We start from the raw sequence: 17,396 nt of genomic DNA, 5'->3' as shown, positions 1-17,396 counted from the left end.
CTTTGGCCCATTCCCTCTATGGCTTGGGACTCACATAGCTGGGGGGGGAGGGAGGGGAGAGGAGGGGAAGCAACTGCTTCCCTTGGCAACATCCCACCCTTTCCCCTTCACCTGTCACCCTCTGCAGCTCCACAACAGCTGGTCAAGAGACAGATGCAGATCAAAGGGACCCTCACCCGGTAGGCAGCTTTGAGCCCCCCGTTGTCAGCAATGTTCTCCCCCAGCGTGTGCTTGCCGTTGATGGCTTCGCCATTGACTGTGTAGTTGCCATATTGTTCCACCATGCATTCGGTCTGCTGCTTAAAGGCCTCCACGGACGAATTCTTCCACCAGGGACGGAGGTTGCCATCTTTGTCATACTCCCGGCCTGCGCTGGGACAGAGGAAGCCGCTGTACACCCGGTCAAACGATAGGTCCATCTAGCTCAGTACTGTCCACACTGACCAGCAGCTGCTCTCCAGGGCTTCAGGCAGGGAGTCTCACCCAGCCCTGCCTGGAGATGCTGCCACTGAGGATGGCACCTGGGACCTTCTGCATGTAAGGCGGATGCTCTACTACTGTGCTATGGCCCTTCCCCCAAGGGGGGGCTACATCCTCATCGCTGACCATTGGCCATCCTGGCTGCTGGGAATTATCAGCACCGTGTGTGTTATCTCGGCTGATAAACTGCCAGGAAAACAACCCCCGCCCCACCGCCAAAAATATACAAGTCTCAACTTCACCCAGAACTTAAGTACTGTATAGGATATTTCGCAGAGTCCGCAAGGTGGCATATAGAAATAAGGGGGTGGGGAGAGAGAATCTCAGCAATACCAGCAGCAATAGCCAAACATCCTGTTAACCACACACCAGTGAATTGTAGGTTAATTGGTCCTGGCTGGGGTCTGGCTACATTCTGCATTCATTAAGTCTATATCTGAATTGTGTGCCCTTTCTCCACATCCCCCCACCCTCTGTCCACAGAAAGATTAATTCCGGAAGCTGAACAATAGTCGCTGAGACAAGCAGCCCTCACCTTGATCATCAAAGGCATGAGTCAATTCGTGGCCCACCACAACGCCAATCCCACCAAAGTTGAGTGCCCTGTTTTTTAAAAAAGTGAATAGTCAAAGATCTTTGCCAGCTGGGCACCACAGAGGGCATGGCCCCCGTCCATTGGCTCCAGGGGAACTGGAGCAAGCAATGCTGGTTCAGTGCTTGTATGAAGATACGGTTCATACAACAGAAGCTTCAGAATCAACTGTAGCTGGCCATCACTTGAGCTCCAATAACTCACTGGCCGAGGTGCTTTGACGTCACGGGACGTTCACCAACATTCCGCCACTTGCAATGGGGAGGGCTCAGTAATGGAATTTAGCAGAACCAAAACAGCAGCTGCAACCCAAGCTTGGTTTGGCAAGAGAAGAGACCTCACAGAGGGACTACGAAGGGGCTTGTGGCCCGCTAGAATCTGGTAAATTGATTTGCACAGAGGCCTGATGGGAAAAGTAACCTTACTTTACAGAAGCAAGAGGGGTTTGCACTCTAAAGATATTTTGGTCCTCATCTTTAAGACAGTGTACATTATTATTATTTCCAGGGTCTCTTGGCCCTACAGCTAAGACAGGACACACTAAAAAAAGGTATTAGTCATGCTTCCCATATCCCATCTCTCTCCAGGAGGCTCCCTTGAACCCCCAAATAGCAAGACTGAATTAGAAAGGGGGGTATTAACATCTCCTCCTTTGCTCAACACTGAGTGTCTGATGGTGGCAGAGAGAGAAAGAGAATCATGTGTACTTGGGGGAACTCCGGGTGTAGAAAGGAGCCTGCAGAATCCCAGCCGGGAAGACGATTTCATTCTTGGTGGGGGAGTAATAAGCGTTCACCGTCGGAGGTGTCATGTTCCACCTGTAAGAGAAGAAAGGAAGATCTGCTCTCAAGGAAAGGTGTTCCAAAGGTGGAGCAGGGCCAGGCCAGGCTCTCTTGGGCTTGAGCTGGCAACGCTACTTGGATGGCATGGGGACAACTTACTGGTCACGGTTTGAAGGCTTCCGGAGCTGCTCAGCTGCGACTCGGGCAGAGAAGTTGAAGAACTGCATGACATTCTCGTAGTAGAGGTCGGGCACGGCGTCGTACTGCCAAGAAGCAAAACTGATCACAACAGGGCGGGGGACGAGGCGAGACCAGGAGAGCCACACCCCCCGTCCCACCACCTGGCCTTAAGAGCTCCTGCAGCATCAGAAACTCACATCCTTGAACACTTTGTCCAGCTCTTTGGGGTCCATGATGAACTTCGGGTAGCCGATCATGTCATAGATGGCATCAGCCTTCTCTTTCGCAGATCTTCTTGTCTCTTCATCCATCCATTGAAGGTTCGCCAAGCTCTCTTCGAACGCCATCTTGATCTCCTTAATCATTTCCTCGGCCTAGTGGACAGAAGTGAGGTTAGGCAGAGGCCCTACAGGCCCACCTCTTTTGCAGGAAACAGGGGCCTGGCAAATGATCAGGCACGGGTGTGCAGGCAGAGTTTTTGCAGGACATGTTGGGACAGAAATTCACCACCTCAGCTACACAGAGCCCAGAAAGCAATTGATAATCCAGTGGAAAATGTTGTAGCATTTTTGGAACGGGTTGAGTCTAGCCACAGTCCAGGAGGGTTTGTACCTGGTTGCCAGTGAGGGAGGGCAGGGAGTTTCCTAGCACCTTATTTTTCTGTGGAAAAATTTCCATTTCATATCTTCAATATTTATTTTGTCAATTTATATATCGCTTAATCACAATCATCTCTAAATAGCATACAAGAATCGAGTTAACGCTATAAAATCAGAATTCAGTTAAAATGCCCAATGGAATAAAACCACACCTGATAGGTGGCAAAAATTCGGTGGGGTGGGGCGGGGCCATCTGACCTCAACTGGGAGGGAGTTCCATAAAACAGGACCCACCATATTCAACGCACACTGATCCGAACGCTGCATCTGAGCCACAGGGCACCACTGGGTAGTAACCATGGATTGATACTAACTGCAAATATGACATTAGACAAAGTTGGGCTGTTTCAGGTGGTTGGGGGGGGGAGGTTGCTAAACACAAGTGAAAATAACATGCCAAATTAGATCACAACCGAGGGCCTCACAAGTTTTCCCAATGCAAACTGAAAATTGTCTGATGCAAATTCACCCGATTTGCATGTGAACATTTTCCAGGGCAAAGTTTTACAGGAAACCCACAGCACTATCTGATTGCACAGAGACATCCTGCCAAAAGAAAGGGAGGGGGGAGAAGCAGCTGCTTCACATCTGGAATGATGCTGGGAGGAGGCTGCTCCTTCGAGACTCTGCTCTGTCGTTGATGGCGTTATGCCCGTTGCTCCAGGCTAGGCCAAACAGTCTTTGAGTGGACACAGGGAAACTGAGGGGAAAAGGCAGGGAGATAAGGCAAGTGTTTGAGCTGCACCCAACTCTCGCAGCCAGCAAAAATTTAAAACAAACAAAAAGATCATCCAGGTGCATTTTGGTCCCAAAGTGACGACCAACCATATATGTCTACCCGTTTCCCTGGACTGTCCTTTTAATTCTGTTTAGTACACCGTTCAGTTTCACCCTTGATTAATAGTTCTGTAGGTCGTTGGGTTGTGTGTGTTTTTTTAACTTGGTTTTTGGGAAATTTTATTGAATGTTATTGCCTGCACTTTTTACTTACTTATAAAAGGACTCCTGCACTGCCAGCCTTTTTATGATTGATATCATAAAATATCAGTATTAAAACATAAAACACCACTTAAGAAAAAACGAAAATGCAGACAATCATCGTTGGGCATAAGATGATGTTCACGGAGCCACCTGAGAGTCAGCAGAGGGGAGGAGGGTGCCTGCCAAATCTCCCTCGTGGAAAAGCGTTCCACAGCATGGGACTGCCGACGCTAAATGCCAGGCTTGTAGTTAAGGCCAGTTCAGCCCTCAGCATTGCTCATTGGTTATGTAACCTGCTTAGAGATTATTAGGTAGTGAAATTTAAAAATAATAATAAAGGGGTCTGTTAGGCAGGGGAAAGAGATGACAAAGGAAGGGACCTACTATGGCCTTGCTGTCTTCAGCGAAGGAGGCTTTGACGAACATGGCGGCAAGGGCAAAGCCCAGGTTGTTGTCCGTGTCACTGATGCAGTATTTCCAGCGGGGCAAGCAGGTCTGCGGGGGCAAGAGACATGCTCTCCGTAAGCACAGACCCATGCAACCCAGGTGCAAGGCTGCAGCTCAACGGCAGGGCCCCATCAGCACCACTGTTCCATCCCCTGCCTCTCCACCTCTCAGGAAGCAGGAGATGGGGATGGTCCCTCTCTGCTCAGGACCCTGGAGAGCAACTGCTGGTCAGGTGCACTCAACACTGGGCCAGGCAGACCCAGGTAGCTTCACGTCTCTCATCCTCTGACCTGCACAGCTGCCCAATTTGGGGGGTATTTGTTGGAGGGCAGCTGTGATAAGGAAAAGGATCCGCCTTGTAGCAAGCGAGACCACTGGCCTGTCTTGAGCAGACTGGCCTGCCCCACCTCAAAGGAGCGGCTCCCCATGGTTTTTCTGGCCCTGCTTTCGGAGACTGAACCTAGGGTCACCTGCAAGGCTCCCCACACCAGCGAGCTCTGGACCTCTCTGCGTCGTGCACACCCTTCCCCTCCTGCTCTCTCCTGAGTTCCCTACTCGCCTTCTTTGACCCGTACATGACCTCCATGAACTTCTCCTCTGCGTCTTGAAAGCGCTGGTCCAGAAAACCTGCTCCTTTTCTTACCAGATGCCAGATCATGTAATTGTGCAAGATGCTGGAACAGAAAAGGGGGGAGAATGAAGAAGAAAAAGGTGAAAGCTTCTCCACCCTCGCCTGGAACTAGACTGGCTAGCAGAGGGTGGGCAAGCACCAAGAAAAAGCTGCCCCCCCAATCTCAATTCCAAACTGCAAGAGAGTGAGAGAACAAGGACAGCAGCCAGATGCGGTCTGCAAAGGGCGCTTTGTCGCAGAGTTTGGCTCCTCAGGTGTCCAAGTGCCCAGCTCTCAACAAGGGGAGAGAAAGAAGCTTTGACGTGACCGGCCTGCCCTCAGCTGCAGTCGCACTCACCGCTTGTCAGTGTTGAGGATGAGGTAGGAGACTTGCTCAAGGTATTCTTTAGCATAGACCACTACCGGCTCCGACTCATTGATCTCCACCGGGTAGAAGACACCGTTGAGGAGGGGCATCCAGTCAACGGCAGGAGCCAGGTTCTTTGGGGGGGGGGCAGTGGGGAAAGAGAGGAAGATGACCAGAAAAGGATGAAAAAAATTAGCTCTTCTCTCACACAGACCGGGAGGGGGGGAGGGGGGAAGAGTGCCGCTAACAGAATGGGACACACAACTGGGAGGGTGGTGGGCGTGGGGGAGACCCCCCTCAAAAAAACCTCCAAATCATAGAGCTGTAGGGACACATCCTGAAGAATTGGGAAGACCCTGCCCCAACCCCTCCTATTAAAATAAAGATTCTTCTACTCCGTATGTACGCGCTCACTCCGCTCCCTTTGAATGATCTTCAACGGGGGGAAAACACACAGTAATTATAACAACGGCTTAGGTATTTTACATGGGTTCACATTTTACATTTCTCAAACTCCACTCCAAAAATGCCTTATTTTGTTCCCGGATATACTTCTCCACTGACAGGCAAGACTTCAACACGTTTGGAAATATAATTGTGCAGCAGTCATTGCCCTGTTTGCCAGAAAGGCTTATAACATTTTGCCACACAATGCCGCTGCACTGCGCAGTTCAAAAGACGTACCCCAGAATGCTGGGTACAATCTCCTGCGTCTGTCTCTCTTTCTCACACACAAATACACAGTCCAAGTCTCAGAGAAGTCAAGTTCCAAAACTCAAAAGATGCCACCTGTGTTTTATTTCTAACAGGCCGCATGCAACTATGTTTTACTCAGAGTAGACCCATTGAAATAATGGAACTAAATTAGTCATGTCCATAAACTGCAACAGGTCAGTTCTGAGTAGGACTATACCTCCGCTGTCGGAGGCAGTGTGTCTCTGAGAGCCAGTTGCTGGGAATCGCCAGTGGAGAGCGCTGTCCTGCACAAGGGCTTCCCTCGGGTCATCTATGAGGACAGGATGCGGGGCCGGGTGGGCCCGTTGGCCTGCTCCTGCTCCAGGGCTCCTCTGAGGTCCTGATAGGGTGCAACCCTGTGTTTAGGAGCTTCTCCATAACAATGTCCTCCGAGAGACAAACAAATAAAAGAGCACAACAAATCCCTAGAATGCATGCAACCCCCAAAAGGCAACAAAGGAGCAGCAAAACACCGCTCTAAAAGGTATCCAAATGCAGCACGCCGGATGGTTGGCCCTCGGCCCCCGAGTCGTTGCCTCACCTTAAGCTCCCCGGCGGGTATTTTGTGGTAGATCAGCTCCTCATCACGCCGCTTCTCCTGGGGGATGGTGATGTTGGCCAGAGTGGTCTCAAAGTCCAGGATCTCCTCCATCTGCCGCTGGGTACTGGCCTCATCCTGCCCTCCGAGGAGCATGCCCAGCTGGACCATGTAGTTCAGATACCCTGCAAGCACCTGGTTAGCCAGGCAGAAGGTGGAAAGACGAGCATTAAGTCGAGAGGAAGGGCGCTGTGGGGGATCAAGAGGGCAAAACAGCCAACCCCGGATGAGTAGCACACCAAATGAACTCCAGCAACACGAGACAGACCTTGCAACTTTTTTCTTGGGGGCTCCTCTGGAAATGAGCAAGGCTGCAGCTGGGTGACAGAGCTTCTGCTCTGCACACAGACGGTCTCAGTGTCAGTCCCTAGCAGCATCTCCAGGTAGGGCTGCGAACGTCCCCTGCTTGCAGCCCTGGAGAGCCACTGCCAGTCAGAGTATCCGGCACTGAGCTAGACAGACCAGCAGACTGACTCGGTACAAGGCAGCGCTTCCAATGTTCCTATGTGGCTTGCACTGCAAATGTGCAGCTTCAACCACATGCGAGTCACAAGGGCAGCTGTGAACAATTTGGGACTGGGACAACACACACGCAAGTTGTTTGATCTTGGAAGGACCGATTTACCTTAGGGGAAAAAAGCTAATACCTAAAGGATCACCTTTATGTACCCAGTTGATCACTGGGCTCTGTTAGAGAGGGCCTTATACCATCTTCTCAGGAGTTCCGTTCCACACAACATAGGAATCGGGCCTTTAGTGTGGTGGCACCTACTCTGTGGAATTCCCTCCCCTTAAATATTAGGCAGGGGCCGTCTCTGTTGTCCTTTCTGTGCACACTGAAGATCTTCCTCTTCCAGCAAGCCTTTTAAGTAGAGACCTTTATTCCCGGTATGCATCTTTATAAGAATTGCTTTCAAGATGTTTAAAATATTTTATTGTTGTTCATAGCCCAGAGCTCTTTTAGGAGGAAGGGCGAGATACACATTTAATAAATAATTAAATAAAGCTGCCCAGGCAAGGGAGGGAGGAGACCCACACGCACAGAGCCCAAGCATATCCCTCGATGACCTGCAGGCAAATGTGTGAATGGCCACCACTAACTCTACTAGAGCTGCTCTGTCGCCCGTGCCGTTAAGATCCTACCATCGCTCGTTGACCACTGCCAGTCACCTCTTGATGGGGTTCTCTCTGGAGTGGTGGAAGATGCATGTGTGAATTGTCACAGAGGTGGAGGAGGCGCCGGCTGCATTCTCAGAGCAGCAGGATCCCCATCTGAAGCTAGGACCGTAGGGAGGCCTGATACTCACCTTCTCATTCTGCGTTTTGTTGAGATAGTAATCTCTGGAAGGCAGCATCAGTCCTGTCTGGTCAACCTGGAGGGGAGAGACGGAACAGGAGTGAAGATGCTACGGAGGCACAGATGTGAGACCCATTTAAAACACAGGAAGCCGCCTTGAACCCAGCCAGAGCATCAGGGTCTAACTAGCTCACTGCTGTCTGCACTGGCAGGGGCTCTCCAGGGTTTCAGGCAGGGAGTCCTTTCCCAGCCCTACCGGGAGATGCTGCCAGGGACTGAACCGGGGACCTTCTGCACGCAAAGCAGATGCTCTGCCCCTGAGCTGTGGCCCTTCCCCCATCCACACGGCAGGACATCAAGCAAGGCATTGTGGGCTGGAGCAAAGGCCCATCCAGCCCAGAATCCTGCGTCCCACTGTGGCCAAAGAGATGCCCCCATGGGAAGGAAGCTGACTCCAGAGCTGCTAAACGTCAAGAGGTGGGCAACGTCAGGCACAGGGCCCAAATGGCCCTCCTGCAGCCTCTCTAACTGCCCATGGGACACTATCCAGGCCCCTCAACAGCTTGGCTCCATGCCCCTGAGTGCTTCTGCCTGGCTGCAACAAGGCCCATTTCTTGCTTGGGTGGAGGCTGGAGTGATGTGCATTTGTACAAAAACCTCAGACTTCTGCATGGCCAGAATGCAGCCTCCCTGTACAAGGTCCCACTCACTTTTTGCCTCGGCCCCACTGAGCACTGGCATGCGGCACCCAGGGGGTTGGCTGCAAGGGAATGTGGCCCTTCCTGGCTCTTGGCCGGCCCACCTGGATGACGTTGCTGTTGGAATTCTTGGAGTCGGCGTTGACGTAGATGGAGAAGAAAGGGGCAATGTGATGTTGGGCAGTCAGCTCGAGCAGGGTCTGGTTGAAGGTCTCCGCCTCCCTCTCCCAGGGTCTGCTGATATTCCAGCCACCAAGCTGAGGTACCGGGGATGGGGGGAGGGAGAGAAAAGAGGGAGAGGGGTTCCCCCAAATTGAGGCAAGAGGAATCAGCAGCTCAAAGACATCTCAGAAACAACAACAACCAACGCCAGTAAGTCAAAGCAGCCCAAGAGAAGGACGCGGACGGAAGACCGACCATCAGGGGGAACTTCAGTAGGAGGAGGACGTCCTTTTATTCATCAGTGAAAGAAAGAAAAAGCACTGCACTAATAATGCTTTTTCAATGGCGTTATGTTTAAAATATTCATCAGTAGATTTGTGAAACATATTAAGCTTTACAAACAAAAAAAGACGGCTTGGCCGGCTTTTGGGACGGGGTTCTCAGTTATGCAAGAAGCGCTTCTGGGCTAAGCTGACGATTCTCAAGGCTGGAGAGAGTCAAACCTAGGAGACCCTCATAGAAATCCTACCTTCGGCCACAGACTCAAATGGGGAACAGTGGCCAACTTCACAGTGGTTACCACTTCTGGCCGCTCTTGCAATTTTAAGTAAGCCAAAAGTGTGAGAAGAAGAGAACGCCTCCTTGCCTGCTCCTCACACCAGGCTGGCTCCTGGCCTCTTACCCTCTTGATTCGCTCCATCAGCGGGGCAGCCTGCAGCTCCTCGATCTTCGTCTCATTCATGCAGGACTGGTAGTAGCGCTGCACTTTACGTTCAGCCTCGCTTGACACTCTGGCTGTGGTGTTCTCTGAAGAGAGACATGCTACTGTCAGCAAGGCCATTTCGGCACCCTTGGCTGCATGCAATGCAGCACCCAGTCAGTTGGTCCCATCAGCGCAAGGGCCGGTGCTTATGCGGTGGAACTCCCCCCCTTCCTCCCCCCACAGCACACCCCCTAAATCTGTTCTGGGGTCCCTCAACCCTCCAAAGCAGATTTGGGAAGGGCACAGGGAAGGAGACGGGAGAAGGAAGTTCCACTGCACAAGGGCAAATGCTTGCAATGATGCAACACATGGACTGGATGTTGTCTCAATGTTCAGAGGACCACCCGCCCACCTTCCGCTAGTGAGCTTCTCCCGGCCCTCACACAAAGGGAGCAGGGGGCTCAGTGGAGCATAGATAAGAGGGAAACAAACAGTGCTCAGTCTCTCCCTCCAGGGAGCCTTCCTTCCTTTCTCCCGACATGAAATCCCAAAAGCTCAACACACACTCCCGGAAAGTGAAAACGATCCCATTTCCTGCTTCCACAGGAGCCAAGTGGAAACCCTCCAGGGGCTTTGGGGGCAGTCACCACCCAGGGCATCCTCCCCCTCCTCTGGGGACTCCACAGGAAGAGGCGGAAGGGGGAAACACTCCTGCCCAGGGCCCCAAGGTGGCCACAGCCCTGCTTCTGCCCACTCACCCAGAAGGTGCTTGAGGATCGCCTGGTTGTGCTCCCAGAGTTTGTTGAAGGTCCCCCAGCGGGAGTGTCCGTCAGGGATGGGGTTGGTCTTGATCCAGCCACCGCAGGCGTAGCTGAAGAAGTCCTCACAGGGGTCCACCGTCCGGTCCAGCGAGCTCAGGATGGAGCTGGTCACCAAGATGCACGATTCCGTCAGACACGGCTCTAGAGGGTCAGCGGGAAGGGTTGGTCAGGATCACAAAAGGAAGGCTGCGGGAAAGGACTACTGTACTCAGGCAGTCTGTTGTTGTTATTATTATTAATAATGTCATTTATGAATCGCTTCCCATGAGGCACCCTGAAGTGATTTACGAAATGCCATATATAAATCTGTGTGCTTGGGTGTCTATACACACACACATACATAAGTGTGTCTATATACATAGACACACACACAATTGAATGAATAAAAACAATTTAAAAAACAGCATATACATAAAATCAATCCAAATCCAAGACGGATACCACTGGGGATCAAGATCTGAGAAGGGTTTGTTGAAAAAGGAGCGTGTTTAGCAGGTGCTTGAAGAGGCAATTCAGAGCCTGCTCTTCAGTAAAAACCACCCCAGAAAGGGATATAAAAACAAAGCACGGGACTGTATCCAGTGCTAGTCCTACTCAGAGTAGACCCATTGATTTCAGTGGGTCTACTGTTTGAGTAGGGCTTAAGTGGAAACAGAAGACAAAAGTCAACTGTATAAAACAAGTCAGTCCAACCCCAACTAACAGGAATCAACTGAAGATCCTGAGGGGGTGCACTGCCGTCTTCACACCCTCAGCTGGGGAGATGCGGGGCCACAGAGCTGAGCAGCAGAGCCCCTGCTTTGCATGCAGAAGGTCCCGGGTTCAATCCCCAGCAGCCTCACCAGGGAAGCTGCTGCCTGTTGCTATAGAGAACAAAGAGCTGAACAGCAGGAAGCAGCTTCCTGGGTTCCTGCTTCAAGCCGGCCCTTTCCTCAGAGCCAGGAGGCCAGGATTCTTTAGGAGAAGGGCTGAAGCTCAGCGAGAGAGCATCTGCCTTGCATGCAGGAAGTCTCCCAGTACAGCTGGCAGAGGCCTCTGCCTGAGATCCTGCACGGCCTCTGCCATTCAGAGCAGGCCATGCTGAGCTAGACAGACAAATCGCTTGACCAGGTATAAGGCAATGTCTAACAGTAGCTCAGCCTAAAAAGAGGCAAGAAAACGGATGGCACAGGAGAGGCTATAACGGCCTCCCCCAAACCTGGCACCCTCCACATATTTTGGACCACAACTCTCATCAGCCCCAGTACCATGCAGCCATGCTACGGCCCAAAACGCCTGGAGGACGCCAGCTTGGGGAAGCCAGAAAGTGTTCCATGGACTCACTCGTTCGGTACTGGAGCAGCAGGGCGAGGATGCAGGCCAGGAGGCTGACCAAGAGGGCCGCTGTCAGAGCCAGGAGGCGCTTCTTGGCATGTGTCCGCTCGGTCCAGCAGCCCTTGCCAGCCCCTGGCCCCCGAAAATTCACCTGCAAGGGGAGGGGAGAGAGGAAGGATAAAGACATAGAGCAAGGAAAAGCCTGAAGTTCCCACTCAGCAAGAGAGCCCGGGGGGGGGGCAGTGAGGCTGTAGAAACGCACAAGGCAGGTTTACAAACCCAGTGCCTTGCTGAGCTGTCCCAAGCTCTACGAATGGATGTGAAAGTTCGACAGTGAAAAAAGGGGTAAGAGAAAAATCATCTCCTCTGAAATGTGGTGCTGGAGGAGAGCTTTGTGCATACCATGACTGCGAGAAAGACCAATAATAGGACAAATTAACCCAGAACTGTCACTAGAAGCTAAAATGATGAAACTGAGGTTAGCATACTTTGGACACATAATGAGAAGACAGGATTCACTAGGAAAGACAACAATGCTGGGAAAAACGGAAGGGAGTAGAAAAAGAGGAAGGCCAAACAAGAGATGGATTGATTTCATAAAGGAAGCCACAGACTTGAACTTACAAGATCTGAACAGGGTGGTTCATGACTGATGCTCTTGGAGGTCGCTGATTCATAGGGTTGCCATAAGTCGAAATCGACTTGAAGGCACATAACAACAGCTGAGCTCTGTGGCCAAGGCTGCACCCACCCCTCACATTTAGAGGACATTTCCCACCACCTACCCCAATAATCCCGGGAACTGTAACTTGCATCTCCAGGTTGGGCTGGGTAAAGATGTCTTTGTCTGAAACCTTGGGAGAGTTACTGCCAGTCAGTGCAGACAGTACTGAGCTAGATGGCCCAAGGGTCTGACTTGGCATAAGCAGCTTCCTATGAACAAACTGGAGGGCAGCAGGTTAGGGAAGGCTGCTTCAGAGGATCCAAACTGGAGGGGGGAAAGGGGCCCTGGTTATAACTCCCTGTGCCTATCGATGTTAGAAGACAAAGCAAATGGAAAGGCAGCCAGCAGCCCCGGCAGGCAGGAACAATTAGAGGAAGCAGATCCAGAAGGGCTGGAAGTAAGTCTCCCTCAGGACAGCTGCATTGCCAGAAACAAAGGAAGGAGAGTTTGGCTGCTCCCGGCTGGCCAGTTTGGGGACAGCTTTCAGTCGCCGGCCAGTCGAAACACAGGTCCTCAAAGCCTCCGGGCTGAGCTGACGAGTGCTTCAAGCCAGAAGCTAACTGTCAGGAGCCACACTGTCCCCAACCCACAGCACAAGTGCTCTTGTAGGAGTTTCGGCCTAGAGCCACAGGACGGGCCGCCAATGTGGCCCTTGACAAGTCACGAGTGGACAGTTAGTGGGGTGCATCAACAGTGCAACTCTATCTGCAAGACAGATGCACATGGCAGAGATTGTATCCGCTGGCCTACAAGATTCCAGAATGATTCCCTCCCTATCTTCTCAGGGGCAGCACAGACCTCCGAACCAACAGAGGGTGGACATGGGGCGGCGGCAGAGGAAAGATCTGTGGTTCGGGTTCCAAATCTTTAGTTTAGACGTCAGAGGTGACATGAGAGAAGTGTATAAACATGGCCTGGCATGGAGAAAGTGGATAGAGACCAGTGTTTCCCCCCCCCTCCCTCCCTCCCTCTCTCCTTCTCTCTCTCATAGCACTAGAAGCTGAATGTTGGAAGATTCAGGACAGACAGAAGAAAGGACTTCCTCACACAGCACATGGTTAAACTATGGAATTTGCTCCTACGAGAGGCAGAGATGGCCACCAACTTGGAGAGCTTTGAAAGAGGATTAGACAAATCCATGGAGGATGAGGCTTTCAGCGGGTACTAGCCAAGACAGCTACACTCTGCCTCCATGGCTGGAGACAGTTTGCTTCTGAATACCAGTTTCTGCAAATTGCAGACAGGGAGAGTGCTGCTGCGTCGAGGTCCTGCTTTCAGGGTTCCCCGTGGGTGGCCACTGTGGCAATAGGGTGCTGGACTAGATGGGCCACTGGCCAGATCCATCTTCAGGACACTTCTTACACTCTTACAATGACCATTGTCCTTGAGGCCAACAGACCATGATCCCAGAATAAACAATGCCTCCCCCACCCGAGCACATTCATTCGACCAGATAGCACGGTTTGGCTCATTCACTCGAGCCACCTAAAGTCACTCAGTTCTGAAGCACTGGTTCGGCAGGATGGTGGGAGTGGGGTGGGGTGGGAAGCACTAAGCTCAGCTCTTGGGCAGGAAAGTGTTGGGCTCTTCATTATTATTATTTTTAAAACCCCTTCATGGAAACAGTGGCACAAGACAGGCAGGGCTTGGGTATGAGATGTCTAGGAAGGCCATGCAAATGTGCCAACGGCCTTCAAGCACATCTTCGATGCCAACAATGCACCAGCATGACCTCACGTGTGGACTACCGCAATGCACTCTGCATGGGGCTTCCCTTGCGGCTGGTCCGGAGGCTGCAACTGGTGCAGAATGTCGCAGGCTGGAGGGGAGGGGTGCTCCTTATCAGGCACATGGCATGCCAGCGTTAAGAGATCTGCCCTGGCTGCTTATCAGCCACTGAGCCAGTTTTAATGTCCTGCTATGTACATATAAAGCCCTGAACAACTCTGGACCAGGTCACCTGAAAAACTGCCTTCCTTTCTGCTGCCCAGTAACAACAGTAAGGTCAGCAAATGTTTTGCCACAGCCCGTGGAGCATCGGCTGATGGTAACATGGAGGCAGGCTTTTTCACTGGTGGCACTAGTGCGGTGGAATGCCATTCCTGCTAAAATACGAGGGGCCCCATCCATTTTGGTGGTCCGCTGGCTTTTGACGACACACCTGCTTAGGCAAGCATTCCTCCAGACATGAACTTCCAGATCCAAATCTTTTAATTGCTCTTTTAACTGTTTTGATTGTTTTGCTTTTCAACGGGCTTGTTTTCTCATATATATTAAATATGGGTCTTTTTAATGTTTTGAGGGACTTGGCTTATTGTGAATTTTAATAAAATATGGATTTTATGCTTGTAAACCGCTTAGAAGTCATTCTGGCATGTAAGCCATATATTTATTTATTCATTAATAGGAAGAGGGCTCCTCAGTGGATTAGCATCATTCCTAAATCACAGTTTTTATCAGGCAAGAGCAAGCTTTCAAAAAACCCCTGGTTGCTGCCTAGGTGTCCCTCTGCCATTGGCTGGAGCTGCCATGACATCACAGAAGCGTCACAAGCATACTGGCTGCCTAAGGGAATGATCAGTCACAGAACTCCAAAGAGACAATGCAGCCAGTACAATGGACATGGACAGTTAGTTTGACAGCAGGGGAAAAGTAGAACTGACGAGTGGCCCATGGAGAGGGGCACCCAGGTGTTCGTTGGTAGGAAGGGCCAGGGTTGTTGGGGGGGGGGGGGGACAGGAATTAATTAACCCCCTTTGAGGTTTTTGTTCTTTTATGACAGGCAGAGGGGCAGCTGGAAAGGGAGGGCACCATCAGATGCAGCACAATCACCCTGCCTCTGCGTCAGCAGAACTGTGATCTACAGACTTTTGGCCATAGATGTAGTTAAAGTGGCTGGCTCTTGGGCTTCAAAGCGGCACTCACTTATCCTTCTAGTTTGGCTCCACCTGGATCCTGAGTTTATTCATGTTGCTTTTATCACGTCTGTCATTTTGGGTTTCCTTTCTTCCTTTAAAAAAAATTGTTTTCCATGATTGTTATGACTTTAACTGCCCTGGATTGGATAATTCACAAAATGTAAAGACAGGATGGATACACTATATAATAAAAAAGGATTTTGCAATCACCTTGGTAGCAGATTAGAAAGGAGCACAGAGGTCAATTCTAGTCTTGCAAACACCTGGAAAGGTTTCTGACTACCTACCAGCCTCTCCCCTTTTCCAAAAGGAGGTGTGATGGGTGTGGTGGGGGTTTTTGCACATTTGCTTGAAGAAGAACAAAGAGTTGAGTAATCCCCCCTTTTTCCATGGGGGGGTGTAAAGTTTTGGTTGCAAAAAGGGGGCTGGGCCAGAGCAAACGCACACGTTGGCAGCCAAGAGCAAGTTTTTCAAGCAAAAGCAAGTAGACAGTTTGGGGGGGGGGATGAGGCAGAATGCAGGGGGGGGAGAAAGAGGGAAGAAGCAGGCTATGATGGTGGGTGGATCAGGAGGAGGAGGACGACATCGCCAAGCCATCTTTATCCCGACTAATTTAATGCTATTTACCTTGGCATCAGTCCTCTGCTGTTTTATTGTTTTGTGTCACTCGGGCTGTTTATGTAACATCCTTATACATCCACACACGTGTCATTAAGACAGACCTCTGCTATCCTTTGGGAAAGGGCCACTGGCTCAATGGCGGGGGGGGCCCAGAGCCCAAGCGGGCAGGGCACCTGCCTTCCATGCCAAGCCCCCCCCATTCAGTCCCTGGCAGAATCTCCAGGCAGAGCTGTGAGGGAGCCCTTGCCTGAAACCCTGGGCGGCCACTGCCTGTCAGCGCTGGCAATACTGAGCTAGATGGACCAATGGTCTCACTCGGAATAAGGTGCTGCAAGTCCCTCCAGAGACCCTGAATATCGAACTTTGGGGACAGAAAAGCACAGGAAAAAATGTGTCCTCTTTCCTGCACGTGCCTTGCCAGGACTAAATGGGAAACGATTTGCAGCAAGGTGGGGCTTCTGTGGGTCTGGTGCCAACACCTGTGGGTGACCCACGCCCTCTTGGCAACAGGCTGGAAGGGTTTCCCCAGTTTAGCTGATGTGGATTCCTTGCCTCCACCCACCCCCATTAGCACACATTCCCAGCCATCCAGCTGGGTTGCAAGTCCTATCAAAAAGACTCCCTGCTTTCAGGAAAAAAGAAGATCCAGCTTTGGAAGAGGGAGGGAGGGAGGGAGGGAGGGGGTTCTGAAGATTTGTTAAAAAGACCCCACAGGTTTCTGCACTGCAGTTGTTCTCACTTTAAGAAATTGTAATACAGCTTAACAATTTTTTAAAAATCTACAATACAAACATTCAAAAAAATTTACCTAAAGAAGATAAAAACAGAGCTGTCTCTCACGAATAATACCAAGTGCTGTACAAAACAAATTAAGAAAACAGGAGAGTCAAGAGTCCAAGAAGGCTTGGGTACATATATTTATTATTTTTTAGATTTATATCCTGCCCTTCCTCCCAGTAGCAGACCAGAGCAGCATATAAAGGGGTGGTGGTGTTTAAAACACATTGCAGCCCTTCTCTGCCCCCCCAAAGGAACGGTCGATGGGAAACCTTCGGAAAGGGCCAGAGCTCAGTGGGAGAGCACCTGTTCTGCATGCAGAAGGCCCCTGGTTCAATCCGAGCAGCGTCTCCAGGCAGGCCTGGGAGGAAGCCTGTGGAGTTAGATGGAGGGAACCACATGAGGCCGGCCAAGCAAGCCTTTCCCCTGCCCAGTGTGGACTGTCCTGTCATGCCGTTCAGGTCCCTTTTGAATTGCATCTTGTGCTCATCCTACTCAGAGCAGACCCACTGAAGTTGGTGGACATGACCAGCTTAGGTTCATTAATTTCACTGGGCGAATTCTGAGGAGGCCTGAGCTGGAGGCGCCCCTGGGCTCCTGACCCTTCTCCTACCAGCTCCACCCATCTGCCAGGGCCTGCACGCAGCTGGCACACCTCCTGGCCCAGGTACCAAGATGCTGGGACGGTGGGCCAGGCCAGGCCGCTACCTCAGCTTAAGCATCTCCGCTTCTGCTTCCTGCCTGGCAAAAGCCCACACAGGCACACCGCCCAGCAATTCAAGGTGTTTGACGAATGCTATGTGGGGAGAAAGTGCGGCATGGCTCAAAGGTGGTGGCAGACTCCTCTGAAGGACCTTTCCTCCCCCCCCCCCCGGAACAGTTGATGGGAAGCCTTGGGGGAAGGGCCATAGCTCAGTAGGGCAGCCCCTG

The 17,396-nt window shown here is 51.4% G+C and overlaps 1 protein-coding gene across 7 annotated transcripts in view; it reads right to left on the bottom strand.

The window, feature by feature from the left end:
- ECE1 (endothelin converting enzyme 1) overlaps positions 1 to 17,396 on the bottom strand; it is a 43,037-nt gene that overhangs the window by 2,068 nt on the left and 23,573 nt on the right. For all 7 annotated transcript variants that reach the window (XM_061600804.1, XM_061600809.1, XM_061600808.1 and 4 more), the window contains 14 exons: positions 11,436 to 11,577; positions 10,050 to 10,253; positions 9,271 to 9,395; positions 8,531 to 8,683; positions 7,739 to 7,804; positions 6,375 to 6,566; positions 5,090 to 5,232; positions 4,681 to 4,795; positions 4,059 to 4,169; positions 2,232 to 2,408; positions 2,014 to 2,117; positions 1,780 to 1,890; positions 1,016 to 1,083; positions 177 to 367 (listed from right to left, as the gene is read on the bottom strand). In XM_061600804.1, coding sequence (XP_061456788.1) covers positions 177 to 367; positions 1,016 to 1,083; positions 1,780 to 1,890; positions 2,014 to 2,117; positions 2,232 to 2,408; positions 4,059 to 4,169; positions 4,681 to 4,795; positions 5,090 to 5,232; positions 6,375 to 6,566; positions 7,739 to 7,804; positions 8,531 to 8,683; positions 9,271 to 9,395; positions 10,050 to 10,253; positions 11,436 to 11,577 — 1,902 coding nt within the window. The remainder of the gene's footprint in view (positions 1 to 176; positions 368 to 1,015; positions 1,084 to 1,779; positions 1,891 to 2,013; positions 2,118 to 2,231; positions 2,409 to 4,058; positions 4,170 to 4,680; positions 4,796 to 5,089; positions 5,233 to 6,374; positions 6,567 to 7,738; positions 7,805 to 8,530; positions 8,684 to 9,270; positions 9,396 to 10,049; positions 10,254 to 11,435; positions 11,578 to 17,396) is intronic.

The sequence above is a fragment of the Rhineura floridana genome, chromosome 18 (assembly GCF_030035675.1).
Source record: "Rhineura floridana isolate rRhiFlo1 chromosome 18, rRhiFlo1.hap2, whole genome shotgun sequence".
NCBI lineage: Eukaryota > Metazoa > Chordata > Lepidosauria > Squamata > Rhineuridae > Rhineura > Rhineura floridana.
This window is presented reverse-complemented; position numbering and strand designations above follow the sequence as displayed.